General features: G+C 37.7%; 1 protein-coding gene across 1 annotated transcript in view; it reads left to right on the top strand.

The window, feature by feature from the left end:
- lamc3 (laminin, gamma 3) overlaps window positions 1-26,463 on the top strand; it is a 121,560-nt gene that overhangs the window by 66,100 nt on the left and 28,997 nt on the right. Inside the window, exons 4-11 of the mRNA XM_056746751.1 lie at window positions 229-359; window positions 2,495-2,661; window positions 5,752-5,940; window positions 11,961-12,078; window positions 13,152-13,250; window positions 13,544-13,680; window positions 14,521-14,637; window positions 24,480-24,678. Coding sequence (XP_056602729.1) covers window positions 229-359; window positions 2,495-2,661; window positions 5,752-5,940; window positions 11,961-12,078; window positions 13,152-13,250; window positions 13,544-13,680; window positions 14,521-14,637; window positions 24,480-24,678 — 1,157 coding nt within the window. The remainder of the gene's footprint in view (window positions 1-228; window positions 360-2,494; window positions 2,662-5,751; window positions 5,941-11,960; window positions 12,079-13,151; window positions 13,251-13,543; window positions 13,681-14,520; window positions 14,638-24,479; window positions 24,679-26,463) is intronic.

Consider the following 26,463-nt stretch of genomic DNA (forward strand, 5'->3'; position numbering starts at 1 on the left):
AGGCTTTCAAGTCTTGCGGTTTTGAGACAGCATGAGGATAAATAAATGATGAGAGATGAGAGAGATGCCTTGGGCCCTTATTTCTGCAACCATGTGATCTTACCAACAGAGCATGATGCCGCCGCAACAAACACATGAAGTCATGAAATTGTTAACTTTTGTAAACATGATCACTTAAGGAAAGTACTGGGCACTGACACTCTCTTTCATTTCTCTTTCTCTTTATAGGATTGGGTGACAGCTACAGATATCCTCATCTCTCTGGACAGACTGAACACTTTTGGAGACGAGTTCCTCAAAGATGCCAAAGTGCTGCGCTCATATTTTTATGCCATATCTGACTTCTCTGTGGGGGGCAGGTAAAACAACAACAACACAACTGTAAAAATCTCAAATACCAAAATGTTAACATGAGTCTAAAAGAGACAACATTACAAATCCTTGTTGTTTTTGTTTCCATTTATATATGAAAAAACTTTTTGCAACATAGAAAGTTAAAACAAATGAAGATGAAATATATAAAGCAACTATAGATACTGAAGACATCAACTTGTTAGATTTCCTTGCCTCTATTGAACCAGACATGGCTCTTTGGGACAAATCATGTTGAGATCATAGGGATCCTCGGGTTTTGCACAAATTTGAGGGTTAGCTAGAGTGCTAACATAAATTCAATCTTAACTCAAATCGTCATGCTTAAAATATATATCATATACTGTATTACAAGGGCTTAAGTTTGGTTTTGACATTGCTGGGGACATAAAATTGGTCTGCAGACCTGCATTGTCACTCAAGTTTATCGCTGTTTACTTGACTTATTTAAACGATATATAATAATTTAATAATGCATAAAATAGTTTCATTTGAAATAGTTTTCTACAATGTTTTTCATTGTTTTCATTCTCATCCTCACACTGTCTAATGCTATCTACACAGCATGATCAGTTTCCTTAGAAAAACACCAGAATATACAACTAGCTGCTTTTTATTTACACACGTATTTATGCCTACATTGTTAAAACAACTGTATGTATGCCTGAGTGCTTAGACATCTATAACAGTTCAACCTTAATATAATACACAACAAATAACACAATCATGTTTTAAAAGGACTCAAGAAAGGCAAAGCCAATCCTCTTAGCGAAGTGAGCTACGGAGCCGGGACTCATTGTAGAGAACAAAACTTAAAGGGGCTGTATGTAATAATTTTACTGTATTAAATCAAAACAATACCTTAATATGTTCATAGACACTTTAGCAAACATGCTAAATTCATATATACATTTTTCCAAAAAATAATGATATAGCCAGTTATTTTACTTTGAAATGTGTGTTCCGTGCCGTCTGTTTTTGTTTTGATCCTTGTGAGCCCCGTGTATTTCAGCATCTTAATTGCCAGTCGGCAACAATCTCAGCATTTTGCAGCATACAAACGATCTGGGTCAGATATACCAGATTCCACCCTTTCCCGTACTATTACGCTGCAAAGTTAGAAAGAATTACTATATTATTTTACAACTTACGAGGAGTAAAATACAATTTTATTAACGTAATTTAAACATCTGAAACGAGTTGCTGATTGAGTTAAATTTGCTAACAATAAAACCACTGCAAACATATAAATTATTAGATAAACTTACAGTTTAAGAGTTGATGCTTTCCATTACACTCCTGTAAGTGTCTGGCAACTCCTGTGAGCAGGATAAACCCTTGCCAATATTTTGAATTTGGACTGCGATACCAAACATTAGGTAACACTAACAATGTTACATACATCTCCTTTAACCATTTGTGTTCCACAAACAATGCTATTTTCCCAGACCGCAGTCGTAAAAGATTTTTAATTTAAATTTTAACTGGATAAATAAAAGTTGAATAATAATAAGTACAATGCACTAGACACAGACGGACATCAGGGTTTATATATAAATATAGGTTGATTATTTGGGCAAAATTATTGGTAGGGAAAATGTAGTGTTCCATGAACATTGCTAGGGACACGTCCCTACCTAAATTTCATTCTAGGTGAACTATTCCTTGAATAAATACCAGCATATGTATATTTATGTACTTTTATCTACTATTTATCTTATAATATAGTCTGCTTATTCATATTGTCTTTTTAAAGTCCTTTGTGTTTATCATGTGCTTTCTGTTTTGGTTAAAAATGTGAAACCGTTGATCTCATCAGTAATCTTTAACTCCATATAAGGTTATTACTAGGCAAGGAGAAGTTTTATGACTAATATTCACTCTTACACTAAATACATTTACATTTATGCATTTGGCAGATGCTTTTATCTAAAGCGGCTTACATTGCATTGTATTATACATTTGTTTCTGACTATGAGTAATCCCCTGGGATCAAACCAATGTCGTTGCTAGTGCCATGCTCTAACCATTGAGCCAAGGAAAGCCTTTGTAGATTCAGAACACAGACATTTTATGACAAATGTCACAAAAGTGCAGGAATGTGATATCAACTCTTTCTCAGGTGCAAGTGTAACGGTCACGCCAGTGAGTGTGTAACCAATGAGGAGGGACGTCTGATGTGTGCTTGTGAGCACCACACCGCTGGGGTCGACTGTGAGCGTTGTGCACCATTCTACCAGGACCGCCCGTGGGCACGGGCCACTGCTGATTCAGCCAACCAGTGTGTGAGTGAGTACTGACTCATGAAGGAGTTTAATATAATGGAATAGAGATTCTATAGAAGGAAGAGTATGGCGTCAAATCAGCATAGCATGTAGAGAAGCATCTTACCAATTCCAGCGTTATGGATGTGACAGTGACACTACTTTTATATTTTAAAAAATAGAAAAATGAATTTGTTATGGATGTGACAAAAGGACACACGCTTTTGAGAAACAACATACTTGGTTTATGTCAATTAAAATGTGCAAACCAGAAACAAGAATACCCAACAAATGGAGAAGCGATGGCTCTTCAACATGATATAGTTATTTTCATTTTCATGTTCCTATTTGTGAGGAATATGGACTGTTACGGGTGATACAATGTGCTTGCGTGACTATAGAAAACTTTATTCTAAAAACAAAAAATGCTTAAAAATCTTTTCATATGTGTATTTCAACCACCAAATATTGACAGCTGGCCTATGATCATGGTGAAAACCTTCTGTAAAAACTTCAGGGTGACATTTGCATGGAACTGCCCGTCTGACAGATGTGAACAAATGAGAATCCTTAAAACTGATGTCTTTGAAAACATTTATTAGATTACATATTGTTTTTATAGTCTATTTAAAGTTTTATAGCATTGTTAAACATTTGAGTTAGGCTTGTGTCACACATCCTGCTTTTGCCACGATTGGTATGCATTTATTTCTCCACCCGTATAAACAGATTTCACGCTGCATGAGTCCCAAAAGCAGCATAGGAGTTTTGGCTGGAGGACTAAGCTAAAATATTTGTTGTACATCACACATTAAAATGTTTTAACGCATTACAAATGTACTGTAAACGTATCTATTGTGCAGTATAAGCTCATACAATATGAAGTGAGATTGAAAAGTCATCTATTGGACTTTAAAGCAACTTCCGCAAACATAGAACGACATACTTTCTATTACCGAATCCAAGAGATTAAGCAGATAAATCCATACTCTAGAAATCACAAAACTAGGATGTCTTCATGTTTACACTTCTTTGCCAATGGAGATAATGTATTTACGAAACACGTTCTGTAGAGCATTTTGTATGTTTAGGGGTGCTGTAGAAACAACATGATGAATTACATGTAAGGGGACCCGTGGTGTATGTAGATAAAAATAGCTCATTCTGAGGTAATAAAAACATAACGCTTACTTATGTAAACACTTAATACACCTCTGACGACATAGTTATCTATATTATTTGCATTTCTGCCAATAGATCCTCCAAATAATTACACACTAGACCTTTAACTAACCTACAGCTGCACTGTATTTGTAATGCAGTCCTGCGTTTAAATATTCCAAGCAGGTAATAACATCAGCTCACCATTTACCCTCTCAACACAATATACTGTAGCTAAAGTGTTGTGTGTGTGATTGTGTATAAATGTGTGTTTGTTCTCTCATGCATCTCTGGTAAATACTTTAGGGGAAGGCTGTAATTGGCTATTCTGACAAACCCATAAGGCGAAAAAGCGTGTTAATTATTTTCGTTATGTATTCCACTAAGCTCCACGTTCCATTAATTAACTCGACGTTTCTGTGGTCAACAGATGGGTTTCTGTTGGTAATTGTTGTCCCTTCTCATCAAAGTGGATTTAATGAATGAACAAGTTTTCATAAGCACGGCCTGGACTATCTGTTAGTGAAAAGATGAAGCTGACCACTGATGCATTCCATGCATGGTGACATCACAAAGTTTTCGTCATGGACTGTGCCAAGTTTATCATTTGCATGGCAGACTGTGAATTCTGCCACCAATGTGTCTCTCTCGTACTTCAAATGGATATGTTAATTGACAAAAGACGTCTGTTTTACCCCGCAGTCTGAAAGAGGCAGAAAAAGTGTGATAGAAAAGATGTCTGCTGCCAAACATCAAAAACACTTATTTTTCCTTCACGAGACTGTTCACAGCACTTTGCAAGGTTTTTTCCCCAGTTTTTATCTGAAATGGAAATGTTTCATGTTTTATATGGCAGTATATCTTGGTTTGCATGCGTTTGCTGTCATTTTAGTGTGCTTTGACTGCCTTTTTTTTTTAAATCAGGCAACCCAAAAAAATCTTCTGTTGTGGTGCATCCTGATTTTGATGTCTGGTGGGTAAAGTAGTAGCCAAAAGTGATGTAGGGCATATTTGTACAATTATTGGTTTTAATGCGCCCTCAGGTCAGATTAAACCAACAAAATATGAGGTGTATTTCTCAAGGGTAATAATATTTTTTAGTTACTTTCCTCGGCTATGTCTTTATTAATTTATCTATATACAGCACGTGTCCCCTTACATGGAATTCGTAAACGGACAAACTGCTCTAAAGAGTGCATTTTGTGAATATGTTATCTCCTTTAGCAAAGAAGCAAAAAGTGATGACATCTCAGCCCTGTGTCAACCACCTACGAAAGGGACGGGTGGAGTGAGCCGTTGGTTGTAATTTGCCAATTCAACACTAGATGCAGCAAAATTTTACATACTGGACCTTTAAGCCTTATTTTTGTGTCCCTTTCCAAAAATGTGGTTTTGAACAGGTTAAAAAATCGTGTCTCACGTTCTACCATACAATTTTCTGAGTGCAATGGTGGGTAATCCTTTTCCCAGCGGCAGCTCTGAAACGGGGTCCCATTAGAGAGTGATAATGTGATGGTTATTGCAGAGTCAATAGACTGATGGAACTGTAATAAAACGGTAATGTCCCACAATGCCCCCCTGGGTGGCTGGTGGTGCATAAAAAGCTGACTTTGTATATTCTGATTCGGTGATATAATGGGAAACAGGAAGATTGTTATCACACAGGTCTGTGGCAGTGGACCTTTGTGCATGTCTGTGCATTTGAACAATAATATATGTAATAGAATTGAAAGCGCTGGTGTGAATTTGATCTGAAGACTTAATATAGCTGCTCGTTGCCATATATTTATTCATTTATTGCTTGTAATATATTAACTTATATGTTTTTTTATAAGTAGTGATTTTAACATTAATACACAATGTCATGTGTTGTTGTTATTGTTTTGGCCTGTAAGTTTTACCTCCCTGCTCTTTCTGTCACATTTATGTATATACCTTTTATTCAACCGGTTAGATTGTAACTGCAGCGGTCTTGCCGATGAATGCGTCTTTGATGTGGAGCAGTACCGCAGCACTGGCAGTGGGGGGCGCTGTGTTGGCTGCAGGGGAAACACAGCTGGCCCTCACTGTGAGAGATGCATAGAGAACTTTTACAGATCCTCACCACGACAGCCCTGCCAGAACTGCAGCTGTAATGTTATGGGTGAGTAAAACACAAGCACACAAACCCACCTATTGTTTCACTAGCACCTATTTGTTATGTATTTATTCATGTTATCTTTCTTAAAGGCATTAAAGCTCTCATACAGTCACATTCATTCAAATACAAATACATGCAAATATACATCTTTACAGTCTGGGCACACCATTGTGGACTTTTTCATAATGTTTATGAAAGATGTAAGTATTTTTGTTAGATTTTACTATCCTTGAGGGGACTTTTTCTGTAAGTAGAACTTTTTTCTTCTTTCTTGCTTTTTCCTCATTGTTAGTTGATTTTGTGTGTTTTCTGGATTATGGTGAAGTTGTGTTTTGGGCCAAGTGCTACCTGTTTTACCATGAGCATGACGGCCACGCCGAGACAGGTGTATCTGTCGGAGAATTGGGTTTGCCGAAAGGTGGAGGCATTCCGAAATGGTAGGGGAGTGCTGAGAGATCTTTTGAAAGCTGCCTGTTTCACATCAGCTTAGACGCTATTGGCCTACTTGCAGGGCCACCTTTTCATTGTGGTGTTTTGTATCGAAGATTTTAAATATGAAACCAAGAATCTGTATTGTTTTTCCCTATTGTACAAACATCTTATACTTTACAATAAAATATCGTGTTTTGTGTCATATTTCATTTCATTAAAAATGTAAATAATCACATCAGATTACCTAAACCACATACATATATTTAAAATAAAATAAAAAACCAAGCAGGATAGGGTTGTGTTAATATATTGTGTTTTACTGTACATGTAAAATGAAGGTACAGGGGATTGCATATATTGGAGTTGAACTATTTAGAAATAGGAATATCTGATAAATGTCCCAATCATAAGAAAATTACAATTATTATTCAACAGGTGGTACAAATGTCTTTAAAAAAATACTTACAACTGCACTAGCTTTTTAAATTTGCTTTCCTTGGTGTCATGATAGAATAGCAACAACATAGCAGTAATACAGTTAAAAGGCATTTCTACTGTTTTAGAACAACTATGATTTAGTAGCCTAAATCTAAACAAAAACATGCAGAAAGACTAAAAAAACATAACGACAGCTGCTTCTAAAAGATTATGAGCTCTTTAGTTTACATTTACGTTTAATCATTTAGCAGATGCTTTTGTCCAAAGTGACTTACAAAGAGTTTAGGGAGCAATAAGCGATATGGTTTTGCTAGCCATTGCTTCTTGCTGCTAGCGTCAACGAGTGCAAGTCTGTCAGATTTTGATTTGTGTTCGGGCTCGTGTCCGATCACTCTCTCGCTTTCTTTTCTTTGCTTCCTCCAACAAAACCCACTTTGTTTTTTTGGCTGGGTTTGCCATGGTGATGTTATGGTTCACTTCATGTGACTGTTAGCTCTGCTGTTGGCTAACTTCTCCCAGGCTACGAGTAAAACATGACATGTGCCTTAAAGCAGGGGATAGGCGGGGGTTCTACCGGCCAGAACACCAAAGTTGCAAGTGCAATTTCAGCCAATAGGAGGCTGCTTGTGTAGCAACTGCAGTAAAATGCGTCCAGTTAAAAGTTGTCTTACCACTGAAATCATTTTGGAGACATTATTTTAAGGTCAAAAAGTTGCTTGTTGTAGCTTTAACACTAGAACATTTGAACACCTCGTCAGCTGATGGTGACGTAGTCAGAGGCGGTGCTGTGTGGGTTACGCTGAACTCAAAGAAGGACCGTCAAATGCGGCTCCTAGCGAAGGGTTGTGTACAGTGAATAACAAAACCGATGATGATTTACATGTGATTGCTGCAACTAATGATAATGTGTGTGTGTGAAAACAATGTTTCCATTGTAGTAATGGTACCAGAGGTAACCATTACTGAGACAGATAAACATTTGAATGTTACTCCAAATATTGTCCCACAACTCACTATAATTAATGAATGTGATGATACCCCAAATGGAGTTGGGGAGCCAGATTTTAAAGTCCCAGTAAAGAGAAAGAGTTCTAATAAAGCTTTGAATAGGCATGCAAAAATAGCAGACATAACTGAGTTCAGTGATAAAGATGAAACCGAAAGTGAGGGAAAATTGTCTGATTCAAGCAACAGCGTTCTTCTCAGAGTGATTTTACTGGTCATCATTATGAGGCAGATGACATAACACTGTTCCTCAGAGCTACTAAATATAAGAGAGGGGTGCGCATTAATGAACACTTTCCTGCCACAAAGCAGTTTGTTGAGAAAGTGTTTCATGATGGAGGGCTGCTTACAAACAAAGAGGTCTATCGGCTGAAAAGATAGTAAGGAAACTTAACTTTGAGCTTAGTAATGAGGACAATGAGAAAGCCTATTTCCATGTACTTAATAAGAATGTTTTTGTGGGCAGGGTTTTTTCTTCTTTCTTTTAAAACTTTTTATTACATTTTACATTATGTGTGATATTAATGTGTTCTTTGGTGGTGACTTTAATTGTCAGAAATTACATCGAACCTCATTTACCTTCACGTCAAAGTCTTGTTCAACTATTAAAAACACATGATTTAAATGATACAGTTGAAAGAAAAAGTATGTGAACCCTTTGAGATTACTTGGATTTCTTCATAAATTGGTCATAAAATGTGTTCTGATCTTCATCTAAGTCACAACAATAGAGAAACACAGTCTGCTTAAACTAATACCGCACAAACATTATACGTTTTCATGTTTTTATTGAACACAACATGTAAACATTTAAAGTGCAGTGTGGAAAAAGTATGTGAAACCCTAGGCTAATGACTTCTCCAAGAGCTAATTGGAGCCAGGAGTCAGCCAACCTGGGGTCCAATCAATGTGATGAGATTGGATGTGTTGATTAAAGCTGGCCTGTCCAATAAAAAACACACACCAGTTTTGAGTTTGCTGTTCTGAAGAAGTGTTGTCTGATGTGAACCATGCCTCGCACAAAAGAGCTCTCAGAAGACCTACGATCAAGAATTGTTGACTTACATAAAGCTGGAAAGAGCTACAAAAGTAAATCTAAAAGCCTTGATGTCCATGTGTCCACGGTAAGACAGATTGTCTACAAATGGAGAAAGTTCAGCACTGTTGCTACACTCCCTAGGCGTGGTCGTCCTGTAAAGATGACTGCAAGAGCACAGCGCAGAATGATCAATGAGGTGAAGAAGAATCCTAGAGTGTCAGCTAAACACTTACAGAAATCTCTGGCACATGCTAACATTTTGGTTGACAAATCTACAATAAGGAAAACATTAAACAAGAATGGACTTCATGGGAGGAAACCCCGGGGGAAGCCACTACTGTCCAAAAAAAACATTGCAGCACGTTTGAAGTTTGCAAAAGAGCACCTGGATGTTCCACAGCACTACTGGCAAAACATTCTGTAGACAGATGAAACCAAAATTGAGTTTGGAAAGAACACACAACGTTATGTGTGGAGAACAAAAGGCATAGCACATCAACATCAAAACCTCATCCCAACTGTGAAATATGGTGGAGGGGGCATCATGGTTTGGGGCTGCTTTGCTGCCTCAGGCCCTGGACGGATTACTGTCATCGATGGAAAAATGAATTCCAAAGTTTATCAAGACATTTTGCAGGAAAACATAAGACCATCTGTCCGCCAACTGAAGCTTAACAGAGGATGGACGATGCAACAGGACAACGACCCAAAGCATCGAAGTAAATCAACAACAGAATGGCTTCAACAGAAGAAAATACGCCTTCTGGAGTGTCCCAGTCAGAGTCCTGACCTCAACCCGATTGAGATGCTGTGGCATGACCTCAAGAGAGCGATTCACACCAGACATCCCAAGAATATTGCTGAACTGAAACACTTTTGTAAAGAGGAATGGTCCAAAATTTCTCCTGACCGTTGTGCAGGTCTGATCTGCAACTATAGGAAACGTTTGGTTGAGGTTATTGCTGCCAAAGGAGGGTCAACCAGTTATTAAACCCAAAGGTTCACATACTTTTTCCACCCTGCACTATGAATGTTTACATGTTGTGTTCAATAAAAACATGAAAACGTTTAATGTTTGTGCGGTATTAGTATAAGCAGACTGTGTTTCTCTATTGTTGTGACTTAGATGAAGATCAGAACACATTTTATGACCGATTTATGAAGAAATCCAAGTAAGCCCAAAGGGTTCACATACTTTTTCTTTCAACTGTATTTGGAGACAGCTTAATGGAGAATATGACAATATACATGTGCGTGATCATGATAATGTGATCTCATTGGCAAGATTGGACAGGATTTATGTTTTAAGCATCACAGCAGTATTTATAAGAGTTGTTTTATTACTCCATTGGGGGGCTCCTGCCATTGAGTTGCTACAGAGCAGTCCTCACTCTCCTACCCAAAAAGGGTGATCTGAGAGATATCAAGTGCTGCCGGCTGGTTTCTGTCCTGTGCAGTGTCTAGAAGCTTCTTTCTAAAACTTTAGCTAATCATTTGGTAAAAAAGTTATGGACCAGATCATCCATCCTGACCAGACATATTGTGTCCCCGGTAGATCCATTTTTGATAGAGTTTCCTTGATCAGAGATCTTCTTTATGTCTCTAGGGTTTTAAATTTAGATTGTGGTCTATTTAACTGGATCAGGAGAAAGCTTTTGATCGCTTTGAGCATGTCTATTTATGGAGAGTTTTGGAAGCCGTTGGTATTTGCTAAGAATTCATAGATCAAGTAAAGTTCTCAATAGTGATTGTTCAGAGCATTCTCAAGGTGAACGGTGGTTTATGTGCTCCTTTTGGAGCTCTTAGGGGCATTAAACAGGGGTGTACAATCTCTGACAGGCTTTATTCATTGGCCATAGAACACTTGTTACAGCAAATAACTAAATGCAAATAAGAACCAAGCCTAATGGTATATCTTTGCCAGATGTAGATGTAATTGTTTATTATCAGTGAACACTGACGACATAATAGTTATGATCAGTAAGCTAAATTGGATTAAAAGTGATGCACTGCTGATAGGAAGTTGGAATAGTGGGAAACCAAGACTGCCTACCGGTTTACATTCACATTTAGTCATTTAAAAGTCCAAAGCAACCTCACAGATGAGGGAAACAATGGAAGCAATACGAACAACATAAGGACAACAAAAAGCGTAAGTGCAATAAAAAACTGGTCTCATATAGCCTACCACAGTATACAGAACTAAGTTTTTTTTAAAGAGTAGAAAAGAAATATATTTTGACGGAAGAGATGTGTTTTCAGACGACTCTTAAAGATGGCTACAGAATCTTCTGATCTTGTAGCAGCGGGGAGATCATTCCATAGATGTGGAACCGATCTAGCGAAGGTACGTGAGATAGATTTTTTACCTTTTTGGGATGGTACCACAAGACTTCGTTCATTTGCAGAGCGTAGGGATCTGGCAGGTATATAAGTCTTTATATACCTAAGAAAATGTACTTTCTCTTTTTTGATTATTAGAGGAACCTTTCACCTTTCAACTTGATTACTCCGAGTCAGCTACTGGACATTGTGGGGCCAGACTTTAAGAATGAAGCATCATTGGCTGAGCGATTGGGAATCAGGTCTTGATTTGTTAGATTTGTTGACAACGTACTGTGCGGTTTCTTGTGAACCCAATCCTAACGACTCTTTTCCCAGTTTGGTACTATCAAGAGATGGTACGTGAGAGAGATTTTTACCTTTTTGGGATTGAACCTCAAATCGTTCGTTTGCAGAGCACAGGGAATTTTGTTTTAGGTCATGCAAAATTGGCCATTTATACAAGGCAAGCAGAAAAAGAACAAAATGTGAGTCAGATAAAGAGCAAAATGTGAGTCAGAAGCTTGTTGTAGCTATGGTTTCTAATTTGGTAAAATCAAGAGTATTGGTTGGTTTCGTTATTATAAATCTACTGACCATTTTGTTACATTTGAACATATTTGGTGTTATAATGAAACTTTTTGCGCTGTTCATGAGGGTAAATTCAACTTTTTTTTTATTTTATTTTTGCATTTTATTACATTGGAGTGTATTGTGAATAGGAGATTGTTTTATAATAAAGATCATGTTATAATTCTCTCTCTCTCTCTCTCTCTCTCTCTCTCAGGTTCTGTGAGTTTGCAGTGTGATGCAGAGGCAAAATGTTTGTGCTGGCCAGGTGTGTCTGGTGTGAAATGTGACATTTGCAAATCTGGTTTCCATTCTCTGGGCCCTGGTGGATGCAGGTAATAAGGCTGGGTGCAAGATATTGTCACAAACATTTGTAGGGTGGAAAGAACATCATACTTAGACCTTGCATGCAGATATTCATAAAAATATATCAGACGTAGCACAACATCACATATGATATGTGTTGAGCAGAATTAGCTCAATAAACATTCATTACGAAGTACAAAAATAACATTCTGAAAACCTTTTGTAGGACTCTGACTCATGCTATCATAATATCGTGCAGTATAAGTTCAGCGAAAGCACAGTTGCGGGTCTGAATTTTAAGTAAAAAAGATCCCCTAACATCGGTAAAACTCTAAAGCTCAAGATCAGAACAGTACAGTAAGACCATTGAAATCAAAGCAAATTGGGACACAAATGAAATATTACTTTATTTATTAAGTTAATATATATTTTATGATATTAAGTTATCTGACATTCTCAAGATGATTTTTTTCTGATACAGTTTAGCAGTTTTGTTCTTAAACTGCTGTATAGTGATGAAATGCATTTTCTTTTGCAAAGTGCAATCTTCATTACTGCTGCTTAATATTTTTTATTATTTCCTTATTATATTTAACATTATTACTATTATTTTATTTAGCGATTGTTATTTTATAAAGACTGAGAATAAAAAAAATGTAACATTAAAATGCATATAAATTACATCCACCTGAAGAGTCTTCGCACTTTGCATATGCGTACAGTACCCATTGACGCATGTAACTCCGTAATGCAGACGAAAACACAAGAGACAGGCAAAACGTCAAACAAAAATTTTATACATCAATTTGTTCTCCTGTGGCCTAGGCGGGTCAGTGTTTTCAGGTGTAAATTAGTTGGTCCACTGGAGCGAAACATGAACGAAAAGAGATGGGAAGAGAGAGCGAGAGAGGTATAACCCTTGTCAGGTAAGAGAATTACGGGTAATAGTGAGCCAGTTAAAGCTAAAGTTTTAAGGCCATGCAGCAGATCACCAACAGATAAAACATTAACACCTGACAGAGCAGCTCCTGTCCTAGAGCAGTTGTGAGCAACAGGCTCTCATGTTTTTATGGATGTGTGTAAATGTGTGTGTTTCAAACAGGTTGTGTGAATGTGATGAAAGGGGCAGTGGGGGAGTGTGTTCAGCTGAAGATGGACGCTGCCACTGCAAGACTAATGTGGAAGGACATTCTTGCAACAGGTGACGTATAGCATACTCTCTCTCTCTCTCTCTCTTTTTTCTCTCTCTCTCTCTCTCTTTTATCCATTTGCCCTATTGATGGAGCAAATCTTTGCTAATCTCACACAGACTAACTTTAGTTATCATAAATCAATGGAGAAACTCTCATTTACACTCCCCTCCGGAAACAACCCGATAAAAGGGAGAGCATTCTCTGAATGTTCACATAAATAATTTTGATAATTACATAAAAAGCAGATCCCTCTACAGTATCAGTGTTTTTCATTTATGTTTTTGTGTAATATGTATAATAGGTGCAAACTAGACTCCTTCAACCTTCAGCTGGAGAATCCAGAGGGCTGTAAGAAATGCTTTTGTTTTGGCCACTCCCTTGCCTGCTCATCCTCCAATCAGCACACGGCTGTCCAGATTACTTCAAACTTTCTAGAAGGTAATTCATAAAACATACGTTGGTTTGGCAATGTTGGCCACTTTAAAACCTCTGTTCTTTTTTTTAAACATTATAAACACTTTTCAGAAATCTCAAGTTAATAGAGATGCCCAAAACAGGAATGAGAATGTATTTGGGTAGACTTTTTAAAGCAACACCTTGTAGTTTTTTCGACCTTAAAATAATGTCTCTTAAATTATTTCAGTGGTAGAACAACTCCTAAGTGGACATATTCTACTCACACTGCTACCTGAGCAGCATAATAGCAGCTATAACCACACTCTGGCAGTTCTGTGTTCGGGTCGGTACACACAGCCCTGCCAATGCCCTGCCTGCGGATATGGCATTCACCGGTTTCATCAGTTTAGTCAGAGAATTCACATGTATTGTGCTGCCCACGGGAAAGCTTATGCAGTGACATTATTTACGACACTTGCAACAGACTATTGCGCTTATCAACCACATGGGGGAGCTGTGAGCAATAGTGTTCCTGTAAAGCACACAATGGCTTCAGAATGACCATTTAAAGTATAAATATTTGCAAAAATTTGAATTTATAAACCAAAGCAAACATGAGGGGCTTTGACTACATACCTAATTTTACTAATAAACAAAAAAAGTGGTAACATTAAAACCCATTAGAATGTCCACAGGAAACCCGTTGCTAATTTTCCTGTCAGGTCGGCCTACATGGTGCCATCTCTGTTCAACTGCTCTATTGTAAAGTCTATCTTTATTGTCAAGATTAGAATTACAAATATCTTTTATGTGTCTTTATATATTTTACAGATGCTTTAAATGTTCTGCAGTGAATATATTTTGATGGTGTTTTTTGTTAAGATCCAGATGGCTGGAGGGGTGTATTAACCGGAGGGCAAGAACACTCCCTGATCTGGAAGGAGGGAGAAGTTTATCTGTTGCCTGAGAGAGAGGAGAATGGCTTCTATAAAGCCCCTGGTAAGAAAGCATTCCTTAACTGATTTAAGTCCATTTTCCCAGATAAATTGAATTACCTCGGTATACGATCGTCTGTTTATGTCTTTTTGGGATATCCTTTGTCTGTGATTTTCTAAGCTATACCTACTTTTCATTAGTTTGACTGTGTATGACAGTTTAACACTATCAGAGTCATCCAATTGGTTACAGCAACAATACATTTTATTGTCAACAATGAAAGCAAATTATCAGCCAATCAGAAATGTGTTTTATTGGTTTCTTTGTTGGCACGCTCTCTGGAACTCGCAATTGATGGATTGCAAACTTTACAATTACTTTTTGGTACAGAAAGTTTTGAAGGGCATATACAAGCATGTTGTAAAATGTCACCATTGTTGAAACACGTAGCAACAACCTTTTTTGATTATTCTGTTAAATATTTGTGCAGCATTTCAGCCGTAGTTTAATTGATATAAATTGTGTTCCCTACGTGTCTAATAATGTGTGTTTAATATAAAGTATATGTCTTCATATTTCATGCTATTTTTTGACTTGCTTGTGCAGTTTTGACTGAAAGGCTTCAGAAAATCTCAAATGACTTCAAGTGAGAGAGTCCGATTATACCTATATTTTGTCATTTTGAAGGAACATTTTACCCCAAAATCTGGCAATTTCTCAATAGCCGTTCTTCAGCTATCCTGTTTCCTCATGTTATCGCACTACGTCATCAATAACCATCAAAGCCCGGTTCCAAATCTCAGGAACAGAGGATGAATGAAAGTACCTGGATATGTTCTTGAATCCAGACTTGCTCGTACCGAACCTGCTTGAAGTCCCTAAAGTCATTGAGATGTGTCCATCTAACTTCGTTCCTCCGAATCGTAAGACCGGTCTCCGCAAGAACAAGTCGGTTCTTTGCGTTCTTGGAATTGAGAAACAGCCTGTCTTCATTTACTTACAGTACCCCGAGTTGCTCCAAATCTGTATACATTCCTTGTTCTGATTAACACAGAGAATGATATTTGGAAAAATGCTTGTAACCAAACAGTTATTGCTCACCATTGTGGGAAAAAGGACAATGGTAGTCAAAAGTACCACAGAACTGTTTGTCTTTCTACCTTCTTCAAAATGTTCGTGTTCAACAACGAAATTTACAAAGCAATTGGGTGGACAAGAACTGTTACACGCATTCTTCCAAATATCTTTCTCCGTGTTCACCAGAAGGGTGATATTTATACAGATTTGGAGAAACTTGACGGTGAGTAAATGATAACAGAATTATAATTTTTGTGAAAACTGTTCCTTGAAAATGACAAACTCCCAGATCATTGCCCTGTCCAGTGATAAAGGGAGCCAATTCATACACACCCATGTGTTGTTTTGATCTGTCTTATTTTTTCACAACTGGTTATGATTGACATTTAACTGAACAAGAAAGGGATGGCGTTTATTGCCATAGAATATGTTTGGCCATACATAGTAATCCACAAAGGAACCTCTGATGTTAAAGCGGTGAGACAAGGCAGCCAAGAGGCACGATTTTAGTCCAGGTCCCTAAGTTTAGTGGAGAGTCTGAGAGTATTTACTTTTGAGCAGTCTACACAGCAATTTACCACCACAGGGAGACACTTAGCCAAAACAACTCGGGTGTTCACTCTGGGGGAAATCCTGTTAACATCTTGTCTTCATGTTTCGCGACTCGCGATTTGAAAGATGTTGAGCAGCACCCACAAAAATCTAACAAAAAATGTTCACCCAGAAATGTACATTTATGTATTATCTACTCATTTTCTTGTTATTCCAAACCTTTAAGTCTTTCTTCTGTGAAACTCAAAAGAAGAGATGAGGAGAAATGTCTGTGGTTTTGTGTCCATACAGTGGAAGTCAATGAGGTGCAGTGTTGTTTGCTTACCAACGTTCTTCAGAATATTTTTGTGTTCTGCAGAAAAAAATTCATACAGGTTTGACATGACATGAGAGTAAATAAATGATGAAAGAATTTTCATTTTTGGCTAGCCTATCCCTTTAAACTACATGTGCGTCTACACATAACTGCTCTGTGATTCATATACCGAATGTTTAGGAGGGTTTCTCATGTATCAACAAGGTGCTAATGAGCATGTCTGCGTGTGTAAGCGTGCATGTTTAGTCACATCCGTCTTTGTTTAACTGCCGTTGGTTGGTGGCCAAGTGTCCGGATAGTTGCCTCTTTCTGCGGCTCTCTGCGCCACTTGGTGCCGTTTTGCTTATCGCTGCGACACAGGACTTGTTAGCTGTTCTGAAAGCTTTGTTAAAATACGCAGAGATCTATTGCTCCCCTGATGCTTTTAACAATCTCATTTTCACTCTTTACTTCCCTCCGTTGTCTCATTCAACGGTGTCTCCACATTCACATGTTTGCTTGCAATCCAACCACCATGACTGTAACATTACCTAAGGACTGTTTAGGGGACCATTTCTTTAAACACTGTTATTTGAATTGTGTCATGCGCTTTATTCAGACCCTTACTCACTGCACTTTGTGAGACTTGTGTGAAGGAGGAATGTTTCTCGGATTTAATCTATCTTGAGTTGAGTATAAGAAACAGAAATAGATTCTGCATAAATCTGTATGTGTATGAGTGTGTGTGTTCTACTGAATCAAACTGCAAATGTTTCAATGTTTCTTCACATGACTAGCTCATCTATCTGGGCACAGCGCTGGGCTTTTGACACCAGTGAGGCTGCCATGTCAACAGTGGTGACAAGATACCATAGCCAAGCAACCAAGCCAAGAGTTTAGCTAGCAGACTGAGCCAGACTGTGTGTGTGTGATCTCCCCAGAGCTAAATCTGCTCCGTAGTGAGAGGACAGAGTGGAACATTTATCATAGCTTTGAGGAGAAAACGACGTGTCAAGCACACACAGGCGCATACACACGCATCCACACACAAACTCTCGACACCCACTAAAGCTGGTCACAATCTGTCTCAGAGTCACAAACACAGATGGAGAGAAACAGAGGTCAGAATAAGATTAGAGTAAAAGAAGGATGAAGGCGGGGTTTGGATCTAAATGTCCCCTGTCGCCTGAGATGCGGTCAGGTACCGCTTCCCTCAACAGTGCACCCTGACAGTCTACCATATGCCTGGAATAAATCTTTCGGGGAGTTACTTGTGGGACGTATCGAATGTGATCAACTGAAACAAATTCCAGAAATGATGTTGAATTCTTAAATCGCTTAAGATTGATACTTAAAACTGAGGTTTTAGCATAATTTCCCGTTTAACTAGGGGTGGGTAACAGATTCAGTGTTTACAATGTATTTTTTATGATAATGCTGACGGTGTGAGACTAAGCAACATCGTAAAAATGCTATGATTTAAAGCCACTTTTCATGAAAGCAGAGCATCTCTGATTTAAACATATTTGCAAAAATACATTAATGTGAAAATGAAAATTCTGTCATTATTTGCTCACCCTCTTACCCTTTCAATCCTGTATGACTTTCTTTTTTTCTGCAGAACACAAACAAAGATATTTTAAAGAATGTTGGCTTCCAAGCAATAGTGATACCCATTCCCGCCTTCGGGGAACACAAAACCAGTGCAAGACAATGGTTTTGACTTGTTCGGCATTGACAGATTTTTCATTTTTTTTTAATTTTGAATTATCACTTTAAACATGGTACTATGTAAAAGATGGGGATTAGTTTGATTTATTTTTGTGAATCAATTGGTTTTAACCAGGGTTTTCCAACCTTTTTGCGAGCAAGGGCTACCTGAAGAGATAAAATCATCCAGAGGGCTACTTGTTTGATATAATAATGTGATGTTTTATTTTACTTAACTTTAAGGGTTATGTTGTTGTAAATACTTTCATTTTTTGTTACAGTCAATTTCCCCATAGTTATATAGCCTACCACCAGAACCATTTACAGAATAAATAATTTTTTGTTTTAATGGTGTACGAAATTGTTAGAAACAGTTTTCATACATAAATTAAATATAATAAAATAACTCTGCATAAGTCGACTTTAAATTACATGTAGATTAATCCTACCTAAATTTTAAGAGCTTATACTTATGACCTAATAGGCCATTACTTGTTCCAAACAGAAATTGTCTGCCTAAACCTCACTCAAGTGCAGCGCATCCTGTGCAGTGCTCTGCTGCGAATCTCGACATGTCTCCATAGAGCGCCATTCAAATTGTTTACCAAATATTACATATGATATTCGTTAAAAATCTTCATTAATGTAAATACCGACTTGACCCTGTACTGCAAGATACATTTGTATATTTAGTAATAACGTGGAAACAGCGGGTTAGTACAGAAAAAACTTCAGAGGTTCAGTTCTAACACATAAACCAACTGTTATGTGGACAAAGAAATTATAACATAATCATTAGGCACAGGCAATTAAATTATCTTTTACATATTTTTGCACTTCAATATATTTTCAAAGGCAAAGCTTAAAAACACGCAAATTATAAACTTTTCATGACGTTGCAGCACTCGCCGATCGGTATAGTCGATAGATGTGCAGCTTTTATTTTTTGAGCCCTGTTTGGCGGGCACCACGCAAAGTTCACCACGTTGGAGACCACTGGTTTAAACCATCATAAAAAATGTTAACATTGTTTTTCATGTACATGTGTTAAAATATGCACATATCAGTTTTGCTGTTTATGACTGTATTGCATCTAAAGTTTAAAGTATGACAGATCAGGTAAACACAAAAAATCTTTGCAGGTGCCCATGCCGAAACCCATTCACATATTTATTTTGCTCATGGTGAAACCGTGAAATTATAGACCTTAGTCAGGCTAGACATTTGTTATTTTGAAGTTAACATAAATGAGAAATCTGTTATTTTGGAGATAATGTTTATCTTCTCATTGTGCCTTTTAAAACGCAAATCCAAAGCATCAAAAAGAAGCCTGGAATGCATTTTATCAGCATCCTTTTTCTTCATGTTCTCGTAGTTTGTGTCATGCTAAAGAAATATAAATGGTGAGTTTAATTGAGTCAGGGAAAGTTAATGCCCAGATTGATTGTCGAGTTTGATGGAGGCTCACTAAATGTCACCAGGCTTTGTCATGGCGGCGGCGATTAATTTGTTTGTCTGAGATAGGGTTAAACACCATTTAATCGCATGTGAGGTCGGGAAGATGTAAGAGGGATATTTTATTTGTCATTGCTGCCAACGCTCTTCACTTTCCTTCAGTCATTTTTATATTTTCTCATTTATAGTTTTTCACCAGAGACAGAATCTTGAGTGGCTCTGGTTCTGGAAAGTCACTTTCAGGTTTTAGAAGCATCGCACTGGCTATATATGTTTGATTTATTTTCTCTTTCTTCACTTTTTTGGGGGGCGTTAAAGTTTGTCTCAACATCCCTGTGGGATCCGCAGTTTGTGAATCAACTCTCATAAGAGTGTTTTGAACATGCTGTCAAGTCTTGAAACAGCAAGACCTCAACAGGTATAGAACATTTAACATTTAAGCCTCCCTTTGTTGAAGTTGATTCGTACTTGTCTCTGTGTGTGGATCGACGGGGGGTGAAGAAGAAAACACACTCCTGCTAAGTATCTAACAAGCTTTTGGGTTGTCGGGGCTGAGAATGTTTTACTGCTCTTTGTTTCAGGCGAGGCATGTGGTGCGGTACATGTTTTGGAGGGCTCAGGTCGATGGTGAGAGGATGATGGGAACAGGAACCTCTCAGGGGGTGTCTGATAATGGTCCAATGTGAGATCTGAGCCCCACAGAGTGGCCGATATCTTATATAACATAAGGGACTGTAATGTTACTCTGATTTGTGTGTGGGCTTGCCAGTATTTATCAAATTAAGGTCAAAATTAGAAAGAAGAATTAGTCAATATATAGTCATCCATTTGGTTAGAACATGATTTGATATTTTTGATTTTATTAAAGGGCTAGTTCACCCAAAAATGAAAATTCTGTCATCATTTAGCACCCATTTTAAACATTTATGACTTTCTTTCCTCCGCAGAATACAAAAGTAGATATTTTGAAGAATGTTGTTAACTGGCCCTCATTTACTTGCATTGGTTTTGTGTCCATACAATAGAAGTGAATGGGGGCCAGTGCTTTTCGGTGACCAACTTTTTTCAAAATATCTTCTTTATTTTTTTGCAGAAGAATCAAAGTCATAATGGTTTGAAATGACAATAGGGTGAATGATATCAGAATTTACATTTTTGATGAAGAAGGAGCAAAGTTTCAAGAGCAGAGGAAGAAGAATGATTGGCATTTGTTAAACACAAAAGCCAGAGGATTTCTCCTGAAGCTGTGCTCAACACCAATATTGTCAATGGCTATTTTCAGATATTGGTGATAATACAAAAGGGTTTTCAAAGTCCCAAAACCATAAAACAATTTTACTGTAACCACTGGCTATTTTAGTGTCTAGACATTTTTTTACAATCTGAAAAGGATGAAGAGGGGAAGCTACAGGAAAGACAATCACATTTCTCAGAGATATTACTTTTTATGTCTTGAGATGTGAAGCTCATCTCTGAGAAATTAACTTCAACTGAATAAATCTTGAATTACTGTGCTGGTAAAGACTAACCACCTACACACAACGTGGGCCACACAAAGCAAAAAGTATAGTGTCATACATTAAACGTAAATGTTAAATTAAATTTAAGTTGTATACAAAGGTGCTGTGTATAATATTTAGGAGGATCTATTGACAGAAATGCGATATAATATACATAACAGAGGTGCATAAAGACCTTACATAATGAAGCCTTTAATTATCTTAGAATTTCAATCTACATACACTGCGGGTCCCCTTGGATGGAATTCACCATGTTGTTTCTACAGTTGCCCCTTAACGGAAATACTGTAAACTGTTTAAAGCAGTTTCTCCTTCGGCAAAGAAGTGAAAACGTGACAACATTTTAGTTCTGTGTCAGCCACCGTATAGTGCTTCGAAAGGGAGGGGTGGAGTGAGCCATTGGTTGCATTACGCAACCTCACAGCTAGATGCCGCTAGAATCTCAACATTGTTTCTTTAAGTAATTTGTTAGAAAAACACGGTCTAAAAGATGGTCCATATCCAATTATTCAATCCAATGATCAACTTTTACTCAAACGCAGTAATTTCTGGATATTACAATTGTATATACTCTATATAATTTGTTAATATCAAAAAACTTTTTCAAAAGTTAAGGTAAAATAGTAAACCTTTGTCCTCTAAAATTTCACTGAGCCATTTTGTTGAAATTTCGAAATATTTGCTTTAGGCTCTGCAGGGCTAATACTTTATGAGGGCTCTCACTCTTACAATATTAGAACAAAATATAGCAACTTTATGAGTAACAGAAATAATCTCCCCATGCCCACAGAGACATTGCTCGACCAGATTTTGCCAAGTGGTTGATGTCCTCAGGGCAACATATTTTGTTGACCTAAGGACGAAATTTTTATAAATAAACCCACACCAAACCCTAACCATAACTTACCACTAAAATCTGAGGGAAATGATGAGTGAAATAAAATGGTCTAGAAGCACTTAGGCCTAGTTATAAATTTAAACTTAAAATAAACTGTAACCTTTTTTCTGAAATCTGATTGGTTGATTTAAATGTTGTCCCAGGGTAAACGTGGTGTTGCCCTAAGGACATCAACCACTAGGCAAAATCAGGAGAGCCCAGATACATATGAATCATTTAAACATAAGGTGCTGTATTTAAAAACAATACTATACATTAGTGGTGGGCCGTTAACGGCGTTAACGGCGTTAACGCAGTGAGACTCTTGTCGCGCGATAAAAAAAATGTCGCCGTTAATCTATTCTCAAAGTTGGGTTGGGAGCTGGGTCTATACTACGCAAGCTATGATGACTTTCACCTTGATATTTTAGCGCGGATGTATACCAGCTTAACTGCACTGCACGGGGCGAGAACGAGATTTTTCAACTCGCGTGATTCGCGTCATTCGCGGAAGCAGAAGCCGCCTCATCATCTCATAACCAGGGCTTCATTCGCGTCCTTAGCGTCGCCTCATCATCTCATAACCAGGGCTTCATTCGCGTCCTTAGCGCCGCCTCATCATCTCATAGCCAGGGCTTCATTCGCGTCCTTAGCGCCGCCTCATCATTTTATAACCAGGGCTTCATTCGCGTCCTTAGCGCCCCCTCATCATCTTATAACCAGGGCTTCATCCGCGCGATTCGCGCAGCAAGTAGGTCTATTGGCTCTTTGCATTAACACATAAATCACTCGCGCTTGACGCGCCATTCGCGTTTGGTCTGAACACAACATAACGTTACTGTGAAATTACCGCATCAAACGTGACGTGCTAACATGGATGCAGCTATGAAGCCGCCGGGTTTGCTTCAGGGAATATTAATTTTTAAGAAACTTCCCAATAGAAACATCGACAAGACTAAGGTTGTTTGCACCTTGTGCAATGCGGAATTGGTTTAAAAAAACACTTTCTCTCAACAGGTAGTGGTCTAGCTTTAGATGAAACCAGTAACTTTGTATTGAGATCTAATGTATTATGGCTCCTGTATGACATATCGCTTGTTGCTCCCTCACTCTTTGTAAGTCACTTTGGATAAAAGCGTCTGCTAAATGACTAAATGTAAATGTACTGTAGGAGCTCTTCCAGTCTCAAGTACCACCTAAACGCAAATCATCCCTTAGCTAATGCGGAAGTAACACAAGTTCATCTTATTGAACATAATTTAATTTTCATCACCAATTATCATAGTAGAACAGCTTTCTCAAGCAGTTTGTGATGCATTTTGGAAACAGGAGATGAGCCCCTGGTCTAATGCGCCACCTGGCTTGAGAAACCCGTTCTCAAAGACTTACTTTTAGTCATTATTTGGGTATCACACATATTCTGAATGCCTTCGGCAGAATTCAAATGAGCAATTTTAATCTAGATTAATCTAGATTAATCTTGGAATTAATCTAGATTAATCTTGGAATTAATCTAGATTAATCTAGATTAAAAAAATCAATCTATACCCACGACTACTATACATATACATTCTGTACAAACACAACACTAACACTATTTAAATTCAGTGAAGTCAGAAATATGGATTCAATAAGACAGTCAGCTGATTTTTTACCCGTAACGTTCATAGTCCTGCTGCAGTAGTATTGTATTAACACGATTGACAGGCTTGACTGCTTCTTCTCTTTAAAATGAGCTTGCGTCATTAAATCCATTCTGACATTTCCTTTTAGCACTTACTCGTTCTAATGAAGACGAAATGTAACACTGAACCTTTATGAAGTTCTGGAGTTCAGAGACTGTTATAAAACTAGCCGTTTAATTGTACGTGTCTGTGAGGGAGCATATGCATCTGTTTGTGCTTGTGAGTCCATGCATGCATGTATATGTGTGCCAGGGTTCTTTGAAGTTAATGCCTTTTAATGAAGCAGGGACATATGAGCCCAAATTACAGCCATTCTCTTGCATCTGCTTGCATATGGGGATGTAAAACACTTTCAACAAGATCACAGAGATCCGTAGTAGAAAGATCTCTTTTTATAATGCGAATTAAAAATGTTGCCGTCCTATTATATTTTTACACTTGTTATCAAACACACACACTTTATTCTTTCGGTGTTTATCTTTGGTAATCGGGTTGTCTCGGTGCAGCGGCTGGTGTAATGTGCAGGTAATCTGTAGGTTGTGAGTTTGTGTTCCAGAAAATTCCGTGTTGCCCTTGAGCAAACCTCTTAACTCAATTCACAGGCCAGCTGTTGCCGCCTGATAGATGTTACAGTTGTGTTTCCCTAATCATACCGAAACAGCATGCAAATTGCAATACACATGACAATTGGTGCCAATGTGAAAAATGATGGTCTGTTTTATCTTATCTCACAGATAAATTTCTGGGGAACATGTTGCTAAGTTACGGGCGGACCCTTAGCGTGTCATTTACGGCTGAGCTGGAAGAGCTTCTGCCCAGAAGTGTGACCGTGGTGTTGGAAAGCTCCGTAATATCTGTTGCTGCTGATTTATATCCTCCACAAAAGCCTCGTCGCTCATTGGACAAGACGGCCATCAACTCCTTCACTCTCAGGTGAGTGTGAGTTTGTTATTTCTTACTGTATATTCACTCCGATGTGGGTGGACTAATAACGCTTGAAGACAAATAAAATGATTTTTCTGTCTGTATATTGCGGTATATATTAGTGACAGTGCTGTTGTTATAGGACACAATGATCACACCTTCAGATCATTCTGATTTGCTAAAAGCTTTTCCTTGTGTTATATTCTGTTCAAGGGGAAACCACGAGGAATGCATTTTGATTAAATGAAAAGACTTAAAAAACAGAACTCTAGCCACTAATTGGTTGCTAAAAGCACAATTAATACAGCAAATTTTTTTGCAAACAAACATATTTATTGTGTGCATGCGTGTGTCACATTTTGAATGACGCTCCAATTGAGCAGAAATCTGTAGCGCTTTTTATGGAGTTCTGCAGACAATATTCAGTTTGGACTTGTCAATACTGAGAAACATTTAAATGAAGAGTGTGAGGTTGTAAGAGCAACTTAATTTACAAAAGGATGACAAGAATAACAAGGCTGCCATCAAGCGCTTGCTTGATGCGTCTATAATTATGCTGTTTTGTGGGGTTTTAGCAATACTTTTAGGTTTTTATTTGAGCAAGTAATCAATCTTTCCAGAAAAGTATGTGCTGCCATGTTATATTTTCATGGCTCTCTTAGAGCCCTTATGCTAATTTTACAAGTGGATGCTGGTCTTGGGTACCCAGAGAGTTTCTAAGAACAATGAAAGCGTGTTAACATGCATAAATAAAATGCTAATCCCTGCCGTTTACAAAAGATTGATGAATTGATTGTTTGTGAAAGGGAATAAGCAGGTGTGTAGAATACTGATTTTTATGTTGCTGCCATTTGTTTTGGATAAAGTAACACCAGTTTTATCCCAGAATTTAGATTTAAGTAATGAAAATTATATATGGACACGTAAATACAAGCGTCATCGAAATTATTCTTGGAGTGAGACTACAAAAAAAAAGAGTTCTAGCTCATTGTTAAAGTCCCAGTTAATTGGGCGACCATTTTGCTTCCGAATTTTGACACAGTAATTTAATTTAGAATGAGAAAAATAGTTGCCGTGGCTTGCGTTTTTTCACAGCGATTTGATTGGATGTTGTGATGGCCCCAGCTTTGTTGTTGCTCTAACTGATTGTTCCCGGATGGGTTTATTGAGGAAAACTGCTGCTGTTTTACGGTCATGCCTTTAAAAATGGCAAAGTGGCCATTGACCGGGAGCTCGGCCCTTTTGGACTTGGTTTCCTTTGTTTTGTTTGATTTGATTTTGACTACTTTATACATTTTACATTTAGCTTCATTACACTTTCATTTATACACTTCACTTCACACCACTGATTCCTGACTATTTCATGCGCCATTGTTTTTCTTATGTATGAATTAATTTTGTTAATAAATTCTATACATTATTTGCACTTTCTTGTGTGTCCCCGTTTTTGTTGCGTCCTTTTCGAGCCATGAGGCCTAACAGATGTATAAAAACAGTCATTGCATTTTTAAAATGGATCTAGGCGCTGACGGTTGATGGGGAGGAGTTAACAGATGCTCCTTGCTGTCTAACATAGGTCATTTAAGTTGGATAGTCACTAGAGGCGGAAGTGCATTTTCAGATTTTAACTAAACATTATGAGGGCACATGAATCTTAAAAAGAGAATGAACCACGTTGATAAGCTATTTGAAAATAAACCCTGCAATATTTCATGAAAAAAAATCTTTTTTTTATTTCACTGGGACTAAAAATGTTGATAATGACTTAAAATAAGTTTTCTTTTGTTTTTCTGA

The sequence above is a fragment of the Triplophysa dalaica genome, chromosome 4 (assembly GCF_015846415.1).
Source record: "Triplophysa dalaica isolate WHDGS20190420 chromosome 4, ASM1584641v1, whole genome shotgun sequence".
NCBI classification, from domain to species: Eukaryota; Metazoa; Chordata; class Actinopteri; order Cypriniformes; family Nemacheilidae; genus Triplophysa; species Triplophysa dalaica.